Source organism: Meles meles, chromosome 10 (assembly GCF_922984935.1).
Source record: "Meles meles chromosome 10, mMelMel3.1 paternal haplotype, whole genome shotgun sequence".
In the NCBI taxonomy this organism is placed as follows: domain Eukaryota; kingdom Metazoa; phylum Chordata; class Mammalia; order Carnivora; family Mustelidae; genus Meles; species Meles meles.
Genome location: NC_060075.1, coordinates 22,088,803 through 22,107,619, shown reverse-complemented (window position 1 = coordinate 22,107,619; position 18,817 = coordinate 22,088,803). Strand labels below are relative to the sequence as shown.

Genomic DNA, 18,817 nt, shown 5'->3' with positions numbered 1-18,817 from the left:
CACCAGCCCATTTTCTCAAGGGCATGGTGCACGCTGGAAAATGAACGGCTTTTGTGACTGCATGAGAGATCTATGGGGGAAGAGCTTTACGCTGTATACTGTCACTCTTTCACATTCACATGGCTTTTAATGAACATCTAAAAATCTGATGAAGAAGCACCTGGATGGCTCAGTGGGTTAGGGCCTCTGTCTTGGCTCGGGTCGTGATCCCAGCGTCCTGGGATTAGGCCCTGCGACCAGCTCTCTGCTCAGTAGGGAGCCTGCTTCCCCCCCTCTCTCTGCCTGTCTCTCTGCCTACTTGTGATCTCTCTCTCTGCCAAATAAATAAATAAAATCTTTGAAAAAAATAAAAATAAAAACAAAAAATAAAAATCTGATGAAGATAAATAATGTTTAAGTAATTTTAAATACTTCAAGTGACATTTTCTAATTTGGAACACTCTAAGCTCCCCAAGAAGAAAGAATAAAAGGAGCTTTTCCAGCCTAAAATAAAAATAAATAAATAAAAGAAAATAAAAAGACTTACATCATTAGATTGAAACAATCGAGTCATTGCAAAGAAGGCTTCTGTGGCTTCCGTAGTTCCAAAGTGTTCACCCTAAGGAAAATTGAAAACAACTTCTTAAAACTTAAAAAAAAAAAAAAAAAAGTATATTAAGGATTTTCCTTTTTTTCTGCAAAAATCTTTTAGAACTCAGGGGGAAAATTTCTTTGTAAACATTCTGCCTCTGAGCTATTTTTCTGGCTTTCAATTTATAAACTTATATGGCCATTGTGTCCACTCCTTATTTGAAATAATTCAGTATTACACACCATGCTAGAAAAGTTCTGGAATAGTGTCTCTAACCTTTTAGCAGGAACTATTTTGATTTCCCTAGAGAGAATTTACAAGGAGGTAGAAAGCAGTAGGAAGTTGAGTTCCTAATCAGAATGGCATGTTAATACTAAATTGCCTACAAGCAGAGATCACACCTTTTATATTTCTATAATCCAATGCCCAGCACAAAGCCTGACATATTATAGGAGCACAATAAATAGTAAATTATAAAGAACTATATATTAGGAATCTCAGAAAACATGGTAAAAATGAAACAACCAAAAAGGCAGGAACCAGATTAGTTATATAAAAGTCAGGCTTTGGATTATGCTTTGGATCAGAACTTTAATATGCTTAATAAATCATCCAAGGATCTTTCCAAAATGCAGAATCGGCTTTAGTAGCTCTGGCTGAAGGCTGAAATTTTGCATTTCTAATCGCTGCTGGTGATGCAAATGCTGCTGAGTCTGAGAATGGCATGTTTTTAAGTAGCAAGATGTTAGATAAACTTATTTCACTCACAGTCAAAAAATTCCAGATTAGAGACCACCTGAGACATTAACATTTGAATAACCAATTTCATTAAAAGCAATCCTCATAATGGGTTAGCCTCAATCACTTTTCAGGGCTTCAGATCTCGCTCGGAATATAACTAGTTTTCAATCTATTTGTTATGGGTATAAGAATAAACAAATTTTGGTGAAAAACTTTCAAAGTTGAGTTTGAAACACAGAATATAAGAATTCACAGTTACTTAAATCGGAGGACCCAACATGCTCATCAGTAAGAGACTTCCCTCCCTTTCCTTCATAAATACTTAGTGAACATATAGAAGTCCAGAAATTTCCAGTAAGCTCAGTAAACCCTAAGTCCCTACTTTTGGGCTTGAAATTCAGAATATATGAGTAGATCAGTTGTAGTAGGAATTTGAAAGTATGTTTCCATAAAGCAATACCAAGAACTAGGCCAAAGATAACACTAAGGTTCCCAAACCTGTTTCTATAGTTGACTGTGTTTATTTATCAGATTACACTGGTAATTTCCTTATCAAGATAATGAAGTGTTTCAACATGAGTTGCCCATCAAAGAGGTACTGGTCAATATAAAAGTGTGTGTTACTCTGCACTGCCTTCAACTACTCAAAACTCTGCTTATACAATGGATTTAGCCAACCTGGGCTCAATGTGTGTTATGAAAAATTAAATCAAACTGACTTTGTCCTAAATGCTTCTAATATGCTACCACAGAAGAATATGATGTTGGTACAAGATTATATTTTATGTCAAAGTAAGTACTTGCTGCTCAGTCTCCATTTGCAAAGGACAAACCTTCATCGTGTCTTCAGTAATGAAATACAGTAAAAATATGATATCCTTATGGAATTCAAATTGGAAACCACGGTCTTCTGAACACCATATGTAAGCCACCTGAAGTATATATAAGTGTATATTTGTGTGTGCGTGTGTGAATCTAAGAAACAAAATCACATTTTCTAAGGTCCTAGACATTTCATCAGAATTTTTGGTCTGAAGCGAAACAAAGAAACAAACAAAAACACAAGAAAAAATAAAATTAATAGCAATAACAGCAAACAGAATCCATGTTCTATCAGGGCAAATACTTTTGTTGGTTTTGTCTGCTATGTCCCCAGTGTTGCAAACAGTGCAGAGGAATCAGCAGGTGTATTATAAATATTTGCTGAATGACTGAATGAAAACTATTCCTGAATGTGCATGTCCAGGATTGTTCTCAGTGCTTTCCACTCATTATCTCACTGAATCATTACAACTTTAGAAAACAGGCATTATCATAATCCCCATTTATAGAAAAGGAAACTAAGGCACAAAATGGTTAAGCGCAGAATCATATCGCTTGCCATGGTACAGTAGGGATAACACGTATAAATTCTAAATATGAAAATCAAAGCTTGGAAAAAAAAAATCATCATTATGCTCTTCCCCCTCCAAAAAAAGTAAAACTATCTACCTGGAATTTGTTTAAGATTTTGTACTGTATTTTTGGAGGGACATGAGACCTCTGAATAAATCTAAACAACATGGTTTAACATCAACTAAAACTTGCTAAATTCAAATCAAGATTGAGGACCTACTATGCATTTAGCTGATCCAGTACCTCATGAATAAAACAGAAGTATATGTCATAATCCTTGTCCTATATAACACTTACATATATTTACCTTAATTAAACACTGTATATTTTTAAATTAAGTGAATTTTTTAAAAAATTAACTATATTTTTGGGAAAGTATTTCACTGCATGTTATGTATTTCTATTCCAGGAAACAAATCTGAGGCAAATCAAAACAGTTTACCTGGTTCAGTAAGTAAAGAATCTTTGTAAGAATATGCAAACATCTTCTTGGATTGATGGGTGTTTCATTGAATATACGAGCCTGTGGGACAAAAAAAAAGTGTTATACAGAGTATATTTTCTATCATTTCTATCACAGATTACAAAAAATCAATTTTAATCAAATAAACTACATATTTTGATCACAATATCCAAATAATGTTAATTGCTTACAGTTTTCAATTTATCACAGGATATGATACATTAGACACGGTCTTGATTTTCCATTCCACACTAACTCCTTCTCTTAGATCTAGTACAACTTTATGCGCTTTGTGTTAAATAAGAATCACAGTATTTACCTACAGCATTTGAATACAATTAGTTTAATGTCTGCAACTTCCTTCAGTAACCTTGTACTATATACCACTTTGGCATTTTATTTAAAATTATCAACATGCGGGAGAGTCTACACGTTTTTGCATTTCTGTAAGTTCTAGACCTTCCGAGGATAAGTAACCATCTTCTTTTTCCTTCATGTCTGTATTCTCCGAACACATTATTACATTCCTCAATTCTTATTTCGGGTCATCATACTCCAGGGGCTCTCTGACCACTATTCTAAAATGGAATAGAAAAGAAAGAACAAAGCATACTTCCAAGTCATACCTCCTGTAAGACAGCACTCTTCTCCAGATGCCGAAAAGGATTGGAGCCACTACCTATGTTATAAACAAAAAAATGTCTTTAAGAGCTGTCCTAGACAAATTTATGTCTACAGGTTATTGAATTCTTGGGATAGCTCACCTAAGGGGGGCGACCACTTGGATATCACAGTGAGAATCATTACAAATACACAGATAAATTGAATAAAATCATTTCGATTCTGGTACTAGCTGTCTTTGCTAGTCATTGGAGATCTTGTACTTCTCGTTTGCAGGATCCCTGCCCAAAATGAGTGCCCTCTTCTCCTGTCCTCTTTTCACATGAATGTGACAAGTGTATGTCACGTGCACACTAAGCTAAGATGGATGAGACGGTGGCAGGGCCCTTTGGATTTCCCCAAAGGCAAGCACTATCTTACATGTTTCCAACAATTACTGCGAGGCAGAAAAGAGTTTAGCAAAGAACCCTAACATATCAAGCTGGAAGAGGCCATGGAGATTTCCTAAATCAAATCTCGACCACACATGGGAGAGCAGCACCAAACACTGAGGGGTTTTGGTTTGGGAGTTTGGAGGGGGTTGTTTTCAGGTGGCTTGGCATCTTCCCTTTTTGCTTCCCTTTTTGCTCTGGACCAAGGACGGGTATCAAGAACGAACTCACTTCTGGATGCCTGAGCATTAGATGACCTATGTACCACGGGACAGTCTGAACCCCCTGGGTGGCGGAAGACTGGAAGGTACAAAGCACTTCCAAGTTCATACACACACGTACACACACTGTCCCGTCCAGCCCAGACCCGCTACGGGCCTACCACGACCAGCGCCCCCCGCTCTCACACGCGCGCACCCACTCCCTCGGCCACGCGCCGTGGGCCCGCCTCCTCTGCGGATAGCCCACCCCCCGCGAGCGCGGCGGAGGCGGCTCCGAGGGGCTGCGCCCTGGGGAGGGGGCGGGAGCGGGGGGCGGGGCCGCCGAGCCGCCGGACTCGGCGCGCGGGCGCGGGGCGGGAGCGCGCGACCCGAGGGGAGGCTCCGGCGCCCGGAGGAGGGGCTAGGGGCAGGCCCCAGGCTGCGGCAGAGCGGAGCCGGGCGGAGGGAGGGGCGGGCTCCAACTCCGGCCCCCTTGCACACCGGCGCCCACGCCTTCGGGTCCGCGGCCCCCAAGAGCAGGTGTTGGCGGACGGGGAAGGGGCCCCCGCGGCTGAGGGTGGGCGTCAGAAGCCCAGCGCGTACCAGACTCCTCGTCCTTCTTGTCGAATTTTTTAATCATCTTGGACGACTTCCCAGCGCCCAGACCCACCGCAACCGTCCCAGGCGCCGCAGCCGGCGAGCGGAAGAGACTGCAGGAAGGCCGGCCCCGTGCTCTGGCGCCGGTTGGGTCGCCGTCCCGTCACTCGGGGAGAAGGCCCGCCCTCCCCCGGCTGTCGCGGCCGCTCTGGTCCCCTGGGGACGCGGCCACGCCCTCTCCTCCTCCCCCAGCCGGGCGGAGGCGGGGCCAGGGACTAGGGCCCCTGGGCTGCATCCCGGCCCCTGCAGCGACAGGTTGGAGTTGGGGGCTGGCCCTGGCCCGGAGCGGGCAGAATGCGACTTTATTAGGTTGGCACGGCCTGGAAGGTGACTTCTACAGGCCCCTTAGTCTCTGGAGACCGAAGCGGGAGACCCGGAGGGTTTGTTTTCACTTGACGACCGTGGCGTTTTTGATAACCCACTGCTGGGCCCTTCCATTGCGGAAGGTGCTCCCCCCTGGCACAGTTCTGATGGGTTTCTCTTCCAGGAGCGAAGAAAGGGTTAGTGGTTCCCAAATCATCTTGGAAGTCGGCGGGTCACTCCCTGACTTGGCGACTGCAACAAAGCACAGGGCACCTTGGTGAATGTGGACTTCCAGAACATTTAGGACACTCAATGTGACACAGGATGGAGACCCACTTGGAGAGACCAGGAAACTTTACTCTTAGCAGGAGGGTCAGTTTTGGACCACGGACTACCATGCCCAACCTTCTTTATAGTTCTGGATTCCTTCCCTTCATCAAAACCCGGTTTAAAATACTGCCAGTTTGGAGACTTCCCTGTCTCATCCCACCCCTTTCAAATGATCCTACCTGCAACCATACGAACACTTAGACAACTCAGTAAGGTGTACTCACTGGTACATTCATTCATATTCCTCTTAGCCTTTTCCTAAAGTGTAGGTGGTTTTCTGTTCTCCTGCCTGAGCGTATACCTAAGAAACTGTTTCTACCTTTGGCTTCAGTGTCCTCCCTTTATCCAGATTCCCTTTCAACCTCTGCCTGTTCTTGGAAGCTTTCAGTCTGGGCTCTTCTTGCTTCCATCCCTCCACACTTCTTTGATGCATTATGTCTTGTAAATACCCCATGAATCTGTTTCCTTACTGCTACTGCTATCACCTTAATTCGGTTCCTATCATCTATCTCTTGGATGGCCTCCTAATCACCCCCCAACCAATTATGGTCCCCATCCAAACCATTCTCTACCTAATCTTTATTTAGATGCTGGGCAAACTGGGAAGGAGACCGGCTATTGGCAGAAGGAGGGTTGGCTAGCAGTCTCTTTTGAGTAGAGACATTGTTTCAACTTCATAGCCCCATTGTCTTTGTTCAGGGAAAGCATCACAAGGGGCCCTTTGGATACATAAGGGAGTAGGGTACTCACTTTTCTTGAGGGAAACTGTAAAGTCACCAGAAATCTACTAATTGCTATAGACGGAGATATTGTGTGTTCTATTAAGAAATGTAAATTGGGTAGATCCTTAAAGATTCGTGCCCTTGAGAAGAAAAATTCTAATCTAGATTAGATTCTAGATTCCAGAGAAATTATTTCCCCCAGTATTGACTTAAACCAAACTGCTGATAGCCTACATACAGTATCATTTAAGATGTAACTCGAGCTTTACTAAATGTGCTATTAACTGTTATGTTCATCATACCTGGCTTATAAAGCTCAAACCTTACCTTGGTGGAGGGGTGGAATTTCCCATGAAAGAAATAAACATCCCTATTTATTATTATAGAACTGGGGGGAAAAACAGTCTTGGAGCTTGATAAGTGTTCAACACTTACAGTTGCCCCATAAATGTTAATGGTAATGTGTAAGGAGCATTTTCGTTGCATTTTCTTCTGTAAAACCTTATCACAAACCCCTTCCATGCCGTGTCTGCCTTGACCCCAAAGAAACTCATGAACCTCAGACTTATCCTTTGGTCCTTCTAGACATAGTATGTCTAGACATAGACAAAGTATGATGTGCAAAATACAAGGTGGTTTTAGGTGATACATAGGTAAATATTTTAAATTTTAATTATTATAAATTCGACTAAATGTATATCAGGAAAAAAAACACGTAACTATTATATCATATGATACAGTATTAAGAAAGGAACAACAACAACAAAAAAACCTTTTAAAAACACCAAGTAACAGGGCAAATAATACACCAATATATGGCTAAAACTATCAAAGTGGTAGGCGATGTAGTTTGGGAAACACTAGGCTAGAGCTTTCTTGAAATTTGAGAGTTAAAAAAAAAAAGAAATTTGAGGGTTTAATGGGGTCCAAAGCCTAGTATCACTCAGGCCTCTTAACAATTCTTAGCTTCTATGCTACAAGGAAAAATAGTTTCCAGAACTTCCATGAGAAAGGTTGATTTGCCCTTATCTCTTGTCCCCAAAAGGTTGTGCCTCCTGCCCACATCTCAGATCTATAAACCTTTGCTTTAAAAGAAAGAAGCTTACCATCTTTCCTCATATCTCTTTTACAGACTGAAGAAAAGTTGAGCTTGGGATACATTTGTTTCTGCTTCCTCAAAGCATAGACCTTTAAATACTTCCCTTCACTCTTGAAATCATTGTCGGTGGAAAACCTTAAGAAAGAAAGCTCATTTAATAGATCCTAGGGCAGGGCGTTAATGGAAGCACTCACTACATTCCAATTCTAGGAGAGAAGAAAAGACAGTCACTAGAGAATGCTCATTGGTATGGAGTGGGAATATTGCTCAACAGGAGGGATGCTTCTAGAACCCAGCATTGTAAATCTGTAAAGGAACTCTAAAATCTCTTCTTGGTTGCCTGGGTGGCTCAGTCAGTTAAGCATCTGCCTTAGGCTCAGGTCATGATCCCAGGGTCCTGGGATCCAGTCCCATGTTGGGCTCTTTACTCGGCAGGGAGCCTGCTTCTCCCTCTCCTTCTGCCATTCCCCACCCGGCCCCGCTCGTGCTCTCTGGCTCTCTCTGTCAAATAAATAAATAAAATCTTTTAAAAATAAAAATGTAAAATATTTAAAAAGTAAAAATAAAATAAAATCTCTTCTCTCCTCCCCAAATTAAATGTGGGTTGCTCCTGTACCTGGTTTCAAATGAAATCTCATAGCATATTGTTCTAAGCCACAGCTCTTCACATGCACAGGGGGAAATACTGTTCTGTTTCCTCTCATAGATCTTTGAGTATTTCTTTTCACTCTTGAAAATCATTCTCAGTGGAAAACCTTAGTTTTGCGTTACTGTCTCTTTTCATTAGGGTATAAATGAGGTTGGGGGTCATGGAGGAAAGCTGTCTTATTATGATGCAGTTCTATATATTTCCTACAATCAAAAAGCTTTTGTTAAATTGTGATGAAAAAAGATAGCAACATGAATAAGGAAACGGTAGGGAAGAAAATGAGGTCAAGAGCCAGGACTTCACCTAAACCACTGTTCTGGTTTGGATGTAGGATCCTCCGACAGGGTCATAGGAAAGGTTGGTTTCAGCCCAGATCGTAACTTTTTTTCCTGAGACATCAAGGGTAGGCAGACGTGCTCAGCGGGCTTGTGCCGATGACCTTCCTGCCCAGAGGAAAGAAGAGTAAGTGATGGAGTAAGCTGAGCCCTTGAGACTGGACTGATTTCCTGGACTCCGCTTTAATTCCTCTAAAATGATGCAAAAAACCCGCCAGAGAGGGAAGTGGGGACTGAAACCAAAAGAAAACGAGGCAGTTCCCTGAGTGGGCTACTACAGTAGCCCCCTCTTGTCCACAGAAGATACATTCTAACACCCCCAGCGGATGCCTGAAATCATAAATAGCACCAAGCTCTCCAGACACACTGTATTTTTTCCTATACGTACATACCTATGATAAAGTTTAACTTCTAAATTAGGAGATTACTAACAATAACCAATAAAATAGAATAATGATATTGTATTAAAAGTTAGGTGAATGTGGTCTCTTTCTCACTCAAAATAATATACTACACCGACCCCTTTCCTTCTTGTGATGATGTGAGATGATAACATGTGCCTACATGATGAGATGCGGGGAGGTGAGTGACAAAGGCATGGTGACTTAGCGTTAGGCTACCACTGAAGGAGGAGCAGTTGCTTCTGCCCCGGGTTGACTGTGGATAACTGAAACCACAGAAACTGCAGATAAGATGTGGGGGTGGGAACTACTGTACCCATTTGTTTTGTTACCAGATGACACGTCCAAAGCTTGATCAGGGTCTTAAGTCATTGGCTAGACTTGCCCAGTGGCCCTTGGAAGTGAAAGGCAGAGGACTTTACCCAGTTTTGAGAAGGATTCAATTAGTGAATCGCTTAGGAAACCAAGCATTTGGTAATACATTGGGAAAGAAATCCATAGGAGTCTACCTTCCTTTCTCAAAGATGACTGCCTCATTCGCATTCCATTCTCTGTCTGCAGTGAAAAGGTCATGAAATGGGAGGTTTTGTGAGGTAATCATTTCACCATTACTAAAGGTCATAGAATCAAAGACTTTAAGAAAAGATCTTAAAGGTCATCCGGTCTAACCATTCATCTGACCCTCTTATTCCCTCTACAGTATCACTATCAAGTGGTCAATCTTCCTGTACCAAAAGACTCGACCCATTTCCTCTTTGCTCAGCTGTTGGCTGCCTAACCCCCCCACCTTCTACCATGTAGCCCAAACAGAACAAATCTAGGGTCTCTTCTGCAGGGTCCTTAAGGAATTTGAAGAGATCCATCACATTCCTCCTAAGCTCCTTCTCCTCTCTTAGGCTCAGCATCACCCCTATTTTGAACTTTTCTTCATGTGATATGGATTTCGTCTCCCTATTCTCCTGATTTTTCCTGTAACTCACTTGAGAAATCTACTGTTTAGATTCATCCTAACGTGTGGCAATCTGAAATGAAAACAACATGCTAGGAACAGCAGGACACATCCCATCACCCTGCTAAAGTCTCTATTCCAATGCCGTCACCTCTTCTGAGAGTCTCGTCTAACTACACTATCTAGATTGCCCCTCAAACCCATCGTTCTCCATTCCCTTATCCTGCTTTTTCATGTCACTTAGCACATTCCACAGTATCCGTGTGATTGTTGGCTTGCTTCTGGTCTGTCTGCCTCCCTGGAATTAAACTTCACTCAGCCAAACTTTGGCATACTCACTGATATACCCCTACCTCCCATAACAGTGCCCAGCATAGAGTAGATGCTCAATAAACACTTGCCAAATCAATGAAAGAATAAATGAATGACCAGACTGATTAAATGACACACACTGAGCTGCTTCCCCCAGAATTTTAAAGCCTCTTTAAAAAAAAAAAATACTTCCTGTTGAACCACGTCTTTTAAATTCCATACTCCTTCTCTTTAAGCTCTTCCAGTTTTGAGGAACTTCTGTCTAAGTTACCTCAACAAATAGAGGTTTTACTCTAAGAGCTCATGGGCCTAGGATCTAAGACTTAGCTAACAATCTGGCCACAAAAAGAACAGAAATGTTACCAGAACTGGACCTCATGGCAGAAAAACAGGAGAGAAAAAGTATTTGGAATCCAGGACGGCACTAGCTAAGGACAACCACGGCATGAGTTGGTATATCTCATCTCTGTCCGCTGTCGTTAGCTTGTCTCCTACTTTCTTCCTGTCTGCTTCCTCCTCTCTCTACCATGTTTGCTCCCTGCCTTAATTCTGTATCCTTCTTCTCCCCGTAGCTTCCACTTATTCGTTTCTACTTCCCTAGAACTTTATCCTGTCCCTCCTCTACTTTCATGGTCCCAACACACTCCTTTTCCTCCTGGTTTGATTTTTTTTTTTTTCTTTAATGGCCTCTCTCTACCTGTCCTTTCAGCTTTTCATTCCCACTGCCTTCATCTTCCCCTTTCCCAACTCAGATGCCTGGAAGCAGGAATCTGATCAGTCTGGGGGATTTTTGGTTGTTGATAGGTTCGTGGGCTTTGGTGTTGGTTTGATTTTTGGTCTTGGGGTGGTTTTTGTTTATTTTCACTTGGGGATACACTCTGCACCACAGGTCACCAATCAGCTTATGAATTGTGCTTCCCTGGGTCTGGTGTCCTCCTCAGGTCCCAGCTGGCTGTACAAGGGCATCCTTTTCTTCATGGATGGTGGTAGGGCCATTTCACTTAGAAGGGGCTGTGAGGAAAGCCATCCTCGTGACAGACATGCCCGCTCCATTCTTCGATTTGCCTGCTGGAACTCACCCTTTTCTTATACAAGTGCCTGGGCATAGCAAAAAAATGCTTCTTTTGTGTATGATCTTAGGCTCACTAAAGGCTGTCACATTTGTCTAACAAGGGAAAGGGATGCTATAGCATGAATATGAATGAAGCGTTCTAGATATTGGCCTTTTTCTTGGACTTGTTCCGGAGAGCCTGTGGAATTACCATGGAGTCAGTCCTTGACAATCAGTGCCTTAACTCTGTAGCATGATTTGCCCACGGATATGATCAGATCCTGCATGTGATCCGGAAGGCTCAGAAAGTGCCAACTGTTGGCAGAAAGCTCTTCTTACTTCGAGCTACACGAAAGGTAGTTCCTTTTCTACCTGGAATAGGACAATCCTGGGCCGGCATGCGTTCCTCTCTCAGTGTACATTACCCACAACCACTGAGAATGCACCACTGAGTTGATGCTCAAAGGACACAAATTCTGAGCCCCCAGAGACCATAGGCAATGAATTCATTAACGAACTCATGTTCAGCATTGTCATTGCATATTGGCAATTTACCCTCCATTTGAAGAGGAAGCTTTTACTGCCATTCATCCAGGGACTAAGGAAACACAAACCTCAAATTCACCACATTGTATCACAAGGGTGTCTGTCTTGGGTAATTTCTGTGATAATTAGATTCTTTTGTTTGCACTTTCACTTACTTCATTCAATTTCTTCTTGTTGTATTAGGCCTGCTCCCAAGGCTGTCGAGATCTTTTTTTAGACCCTGATTCCTACATATCTTTTAAATTCATTTTCTTCACTTGCTCTGCTATTGATTTAGTTCAATTCTTCAGCATCTCTCACCTTGACTGTTGTAGTAACATCACAACTGATCTTTCTGATTTGTATCCCTTCCACAGTGAACACATCTTTCTCTCAACCTCCAAACACAGTCTTTCTAAAGTGCCAATTTGATTATACCTTTTATGTCCCCCCATTTACTCTTTCCCATCTCCGTAAATGCACCTCACTTTCTTGGGTCTTTGTGCCTCTGCCTTTCCTTCTGATGGGGATATTCTCCCCTTCTTTTGTCAGGGGGCACCTCCTCTGTAAAACCTCCCTGATTACTCCCTTCCCCCCAACAAAGACACAGAGCTCTACTCTACATTAGTTCTATATCTTGCATATTCTATTATCCATATATCCTGGTATATTAATAATAACTTTTATATTTCTCATGTATTGATCAGAGTCTCCTACTAGACTCCAAGTTCCTTCCAGATAGAATATATTCTGAAAGCATCTTTATATTTTAGTTCTTTGTTTAGTTTATGTTTAGCAATTGTTTACTGGATTGAACATGAACTTCTGTAGTGTAGAATGGAGTCCCAAATATCTGGCTGCCATGATAGTGAATTCTCCGCCCTGTTCCTCTCCATTTCTTCTGACACCTGAAAGCAATGGGTGTAAAGCATAACCCTTTACTCATTTCCCATTTAGTTATTTCTGTTCCTTATTGGTCATTTCCTGATTTATCCTTTACTGCTTTATACTCAACTGGAAAGCCAGTGGCTGTTTTACCTTTGGTTAATTACAAACTAAATGTCTTTGGCCAAGGAGGAACAATTTCTAATTAGGACCATGCAATGACGTTGCACAATGACACAAGCTTGTGTAGTTCTGAGTCTTTCCCAGGCTCTCCAGGCTCGCATGTGTGTGTGTGCGCGTGTGTGTGTGTGTGTGTGTGTAGTACATAGCAAGGAATAAGAAGGAAGAAGCTGGCTCCTGAGTACCATCTTCCATGTTAATTTAACTCCCTTCTTCAAGATAGCTCCCAGTTCCTGGGGGTCCTTCCTCAGGATGCCAGGATGCTTCCCCAGGTACCATTACCTTGAGCAGCAAGTCCTTGGAGAAGTATTTTGGGGCCATGTCCTTTCCCTCCTGGTCAATTGGGCAGGGAAGTGGGTTGTTGGTCATAATCAGTAAGGTCTTATCCTGATCATACTCTGCTACTTTCAACATGAAGCTTCTGATTTTCTCATTTCGAGCCAGGAATTTCTGCACGGCGGTGGGCTTCAAAGGCTCATAGTACTTCGCCTGAGTGACACAGAGGTTTCCAGGGAGACAAAGGGATTAGATCAAGAGAAGATTCACCAATCAATTGGCTAGTCTTCTGCCTCGGTGGGGGAGGGAACAGAGCTGCACATGGGTGGGACAAATCTGCTCTGAAATGTGTTTTACAGAAAATATCTGAAGCTCCCCGTCCCTCTCTGCCCTCAGAGCAGCCCCCCACAAATAGTCTAAGGGATGAGGAAATGAATTGGAAAAGTTTCCACCTAAAAGGAGCGAGATGATTTAGTTCTTCTGAAAAAGTGTCACATCTGGCTGAACCCAATGGGGCAAACCGGGAAGTTTCCTTGTTAAACCTAAACGGCCTTCTCTACAACTCTCTCCAAGGCAAATGGAGAAATTGCCATATACGAAAGCTCCTTCCTTGTTCGGGGAGACCAACACAGCACCTGCCCGCGTCTTCCCACCCACCAACAATTCTCCACAAGCACAACCTTATAAAGGAAAAGCAGTCACAAAAGACAGCCTGTCATTTAAGATGTGGTGGGAGAAGGGGCTGTCCCACAAAATTTGCTTTTCTGTCTGTAGGGAGGAAGCAGAGGACTGGAGAGGAAAAGGATCAAATACCTCCTGATTAGAAATAGGTTTTCTCAACTTAAAGTAAATCGGCTGCTGGGCACCTGCGTGGCTCAGTCGGTTGGGTCTCTGACACTTGATGTCGGCTCAGGTCATGATCGCAATGATTTCAGGGTCGTGAGATCGAGCCCTGCATCGGGCTCCATGCTAGGTGGGGAGATTGCTTGAGACTCTCTCTCTCTCTCCTTTTCCCTCTGCCACTCCACTCCTACCCCACCTCTGCACGTGTATGCTTGTGCTATCTTAAAAAAAAAAAAATCGGGGCGCCTGGGTGGCTCAGTGGATTAAGCCGCTGCCTTCGGCTCAGGTCATGATCTCAGGGTCCTGGGATCGAGTCCCGCGTCGGGCTCTCTGCTCCGTGGGGAGCCTGCTTCCTCCTCTCTCTCTGCCTGCCTCTCTGCCTACTTGTGATCTCTCTCTCTGTCAAATAAATAAATAAAATCTTAAAAAAAAAAAAATCAGCTGCAGGGACCATCCTCTTCCCAGTTCTCTTCCCAGTTCCTCCCTGGTCCCTCACCATCACCATATACTCGGCATTACCGCCGGCACAGTGTCCTAAGACAGGTCTGCTTCCCTGTGCCGGGAGACTATGCAGTCATAGAAGCTGGTGGCCCCATGCCTGGACCTTACTGTTAGGGCTTTGGGGGGGGGGGGGTGAATCCTTTTTCACTTACCAAATTCGGATGGACCGTGTAAAGCTGAAGGTTCTTCAGAACAAATTTTGATGGCCCAATGGGATCACAAATCTAGAGACAATAATTGAAACAGCGGTTTCAAGTTGCACAGAGCCTAAACAATACTCACCTGCGTCTAACTAAAAACTGGTCTCTCGTTTGAATGAAGTGAGGAGAACATGTGCTTCAGGATTTGTAGCCCAGAATTCTGGAATGCAGGCCACAGCAAGGAGAGCTACGTTCTGAAGCATCCCCACAGGAAAGCTTGTCCGTGGACGTGTGGACCCACTTTATGGGTGTCAGGTAAAGCTGTGAGGGGGGAAGTAGGTGAGGGCAGCATCCAAGTTCAGATGGGGACAAACCACTCCAAGGCATCACACCTCTTCCTTCTGCCCTTTCCATTTCTATAGGAAATCAGGTAAAAATCAACACAGAGGACACTCTCGAAGGAGAAAAGCAAGTTATGAAAGGGCAATCACCTAAGGGTTATAGTGGAAGGGAGCCCCAGGGACCACTGCCTGCCAAGATGGAAGCAGACACACGGAGGAAGGGAGAAACAATGGTGCATTTTGCTTTTTTTTTTTTTTTAAATATTTCTATAGTATGTGATTCTTCTGGAAATGTTGCCCAAAAATAACTGAATGCCAGTAATATTCCTGTCCACCACTTGGCATTTTTCCGCTGGTGGACATGCTGGTGATTGGCGGCCTGGTAGAGTGTGATGTCTTGGTTGGAGAGTTGCTGGGCCTCCTACCTCTCCTTCACTGACTCTGCCTGGCCTCTAGCTCAGCCATAGGTCACCCAGAGATAAGTCAAAGGCATGAGGGCACGAGGAGAGAAAAGCTCTGAGTTACTTTGGGCTTAGAATAATCAGATATCAAAAAAAGAGGAGTGGGCACAATCCTGCCTTTGGATTAGCATTTCCAAAGATTGCCACGCCCCCAGTGGGGTGGTATGGTAAGATGGGGTGCAGAGGAAAGGGAACATGTGCTGAAAGCTAAGGAAAGCACGAACATGAATGGAAACGAGGGAAGAAATAAGGATGGGACAGAACTGTGCCATGAGGGGAGGTGTTATGCTCCTGGAGGAAAATGCCAGGGGCTAGCAATGACTAGGGGCTATGGAAGAAGAGACCAGGAAGACTATCAGGGCCACACCATGCATTCCACGAGGAACAATGGGAAGAGATAAATCTAAAGATGCAAAGATTTAATTTTATTACCCTTTTGGAAAATTGAAGTCCCTTTGTTCAAAGCAAAGATACATTATAAACAATCTGCTTCACAGATATGATATATTTAGAATCACAGAAGTCTCAGAAAAATTTTGAGAGAACTATGTGAAAATTTTTCTTTTGTAGGGGTGTGTGTGTGTTTGTGTGTGTGTGTGTGTTGTTTTTTGTGGGTTTTTTTTTTGTTGTTGTTGTTGTTTTGAGAGGGGAAGGGTGGGGAGGAGCACAGGGAGAGGGAGAGAGAGAGAATCTTAAGCAGGCTCCACACACATCATGGAGCACCACACAGGGCTCAATCTCATGACCATGAGACAAAAATCGAGAGTCAGGCACTTAACTGACTGAGCTACCCAGGTGCCCTGATAGGTGTTTTTTTTTTTTTTTTTTTTAATTAATTTTAGGGGAGAAAAAAAAACTGAGGAAAATGCTTTTACTCTTAAATATTTCCAAATTAGTCTACAGTGGTTGACCAAACCCACAACAGTGTCCTAAGTGGAATATGTTTTTGATTTTATGTTGAATTACACTATCCTGACTGGTAAAATAAAATTGGCCTGGAAAATTCACTTGCATATGAAGAAATCTTGGGAAGCAACTTGGGGTTTTGCAGCAAGAGATGGCCATAAAGTCTAGCCAAGTTGGGTTTCTAAGATAGGTTTATGGTCCCTGGCTTCTAGTCCTGATTTGTTGCTGATATGTCCCTGTCTCTTTTCTAAATCTCTCTTTCATAAAATCAGGATAAATTAACCTTGCTCTCTATATAAATATTAACCCCTTTTTGCTTTTCAATAGGAAGTTTGGGAACCCAACTTATAAAGTACTCTCTTTCTTCTAATGCTCTTTCTTACCTCATCATTATCAACCACTGTTGCTTTCTCAAGTTTAACTGGGATGGTTCTTGGAAGGCTTGATTTGCTTTGTTGAAACCTGAAACAGTAGCAGAATATCCGATTGTATTTTCTTACTCTGAGGCCTGGTCTTTGGCCCATTCTCAATCTCCATCAGCAGAGTTTGGGAGCCTGACTTAGAAGAGCCCAATTTGGGTGATCACTAATTGAATATGTATGTATAGTAAAGAACAGGATTTTTTATCCAGCCTGCACGCTGGGAGAAAACAAAGCTTTGGTTTTAAGAATTAAGCAAGTGGGACCTCTTATAGACATGATGATACCTGGTAAGTTGAATTCTTCTAAAGTAGAGATTTCAGATAACTTAAGGAAGTGCTCTGGGTGGACTTCTTAAGGACATTCCTTTGGGCAACTGGACCTTCCTAATATCCTTAAAGACCACCTACTGTTTTGAATGCCTAACCCGCCTACTCTTCTCTAGAGGGAAAGGACTGTACCTTTGCCAGTAACTGATTCCATGAGAAGGAATATTATTAGTGGGAGTTCACAACCAAATTTCCAATTCCTTTTTTTTTTTTTTAATATGGCACACTTCACAAATTTTCATGTCATCCTTATGTAGGGGCCATGCTAATCTTCTCTGTATTTCCATTTTTAGTATATGTGCTCATGACATGAGCACAAATTTCCAATTCTTAATGGCCATGCTTGGATTACTGGCTCCCATCTCGTACCTAACCATATCTAGGTTTCTCTATCTAGGACCAAGGTGGTAAAAATCATTCATGGCAAATATCCTCACACCTTGTTCTTTCTCTTACTTTCTGATCCCCTACCCAGATACCAATTCCTTTTGGAGGAAAGAGGGACACAAACATTGCAATATTTAGGAAGAAACTATTTTAGATCCCTCACTAATTCTACTAAACCCATTTAGTGCCTAAACATAGTGAAAGATGCTCATCAGTAAGATTGGGTTAATAATTAAAATAAATGGCCTGTTTCCTCCTTGGAGATAGTTCCTATTTGGGTATTAATCTAGCTTCTGTTAAGTAGGAGCTTGGGACTACCTGAAGGATACCTCGCTCCTCTAAAAAATGAGGGTGGCAGTGCAAGGACCAACTAAGAAAAGTAGAAATAGCCAAGCTATGTATGTAGTCAGCAGGTCAACTGCTATAGGATGGTACAAATCATCCCGAGTCCAGTTTTAAGTCCCATCCAAGCATGCCTCACTTCCATCTGTTGCTGCCTACCAACTTCATCACTAACTCAGGCCAGAGGTCTTAAAAATAGTCTCAAGGGGAGCAGATGACACATTGTGAATAGATCAAAATAAATTCATCCCCACTTAACATCTTAAAGTTGGCACCCTTTTGATGTGTCCTACTATCCAAAGCAATCTCATAATAATACACTATAATCTTTATTATAGCACTTCTCAAAACGCTTCTTTATTATTTCAAAGGCAACACAGGATCCCAGATGCTCTTTTCTAAGGCCAATTGAAGGCTCTAATAGAGCCGTGGGAAGAACTGTTCCTTTAATCCAGCGGCATCACCAAGGAGAGTCTGGCGCTTTCCTTTTGCTAATGCGACTCCAGTTGCTGCATGAAACACAGACCAAGATCTGGGTTTTGACCTGAGAGCAGTTGGTCAATTAGAACATTTTTTAATGAGCGTCTATTCTGGGACTAGACCTGTTCAAAGAGAGCTGGGCTACAAGTCACGTTTGTATAAAACGGTATTTATAACTTAGTGAGGCGAACAAAACTACACACTTGGCATATCTCTTTTGGTCCATTGCTTTTCACCACTCAGTGGGCCAGTCCGAGGCAAGTATATACCCAGAGACCAAATTCAGTGCCTCCAAAGAGTCCACGTTCTGCAGGGGCTCAATTCAATCCATTCCTTCCTTCGGGTACATCATGCGCCTAGCCGGGCTCTTGATCCTGTGTGGGAAACGAGAGAAGACTGGTAGGTGCTGTTGTGAATGCAGAAAATGCAGTAGATGTGATGACCTTTGTCCTCAAGAACTTAGGTGGTAAATGGTGGGGTGGGAGGGGTGGGGGTGGGGAGAGGAAGTGACCGCCAAATGTGAAACAAGAATGACAAATGCATGCTAATATATTAGGCAAGTCATTTCGTCT

General features: G+C 42.8%; 2 protein-coding genes and 1 non-coding gene across 3 annotated transcripts in view; all 3 read right to left on the bottom strand.

Moving 5' to 3' along the window:
• Positions 1 to 5,117, bottom strand: part of COPG2 (COPI coat complex subunit gamma 2) — a 115,199-nt gene extending 110,082 nt beyond the window's left edge. Inside the window, exons 1-4 of the mRNA XM_046021304.1 lie at positions 5,026 to 5,117; positions 3,797 to 3,849; positions 3,150 to 3,230; positions 527 to 598 (exon numbers count right to left, since the gene is read on the bottom strand). Coding sequence (XP_045877260.1) covers positions 527 to 598; positions 3,150 to 3,230; positions 3,797 to 3,849; positions 5,026 to 5,062 — 243 coding nt within the window. The 5' untranslated portion in view covers positions 5,063 to 5,117. The remainder of the gene's footprint in view (positions 1 to 526; positions 599 to 3,149; positions 3,231 to 3,796; positions 3,850 to 5,025) is intronic.
• Positions 5,118 to 5,467: 350 nt separating this feature from the next.
• TSGA13 (testis specific 13) lies at positions 5,468 to 18,471 on the bottom strand. The gene is made up of 7 exons (XM_046020136.1): positions 18,449 to 18,471; positions 16,672 to 16,750; positions 14,593 to 14,664; positions 13,103 to 13,309; positions 8,486 to 8,625; positions 7,541 to 7,668; positions 5,468 to 5,634 (listed from the first exon to the last, which is right to left on the bottom strand). The coding sequence occupies exons 1-7, from the start codon at positions 18,469 to 18,471 to the stop codon at positions 5,468 to 5,470; spliced, it is 816 nt and encodes a 271-aa protein (XP_045876092.1).
• Positions 17,249 to 17,353, bottom strand: LOC123952370. Its single transcript, XR_006820622.1, has one exon. It is a non-coding gene; the product is annotated as a U6 spliceosomal RNA (small nuclear RNA).
• Positions 18,472 to 18,817: the final 346 nt, after the last annotated feature.

Coding starts and splice junctions, on each gene's coding strand:
- TSGA13 (XM_046020136.1), bottom strand. CDS start 18,471: ATGGACCAAAAGAGATATGCCAA. Junction 13,310..14,592: donor ACACGGTCCATCCGAATTTG/GTAAGTGAAAAA, acceptor TGTGTCACTCAG/GCGAAGTACTATGAGCCTTT. Junction 5,635..7,540: donor AAGAGATATGAGGAAAGATG/GTAAGCTTCTTT, acceptor GCTTTGTTGCAG/TCGCCAAGTCAGGGAGTGAC.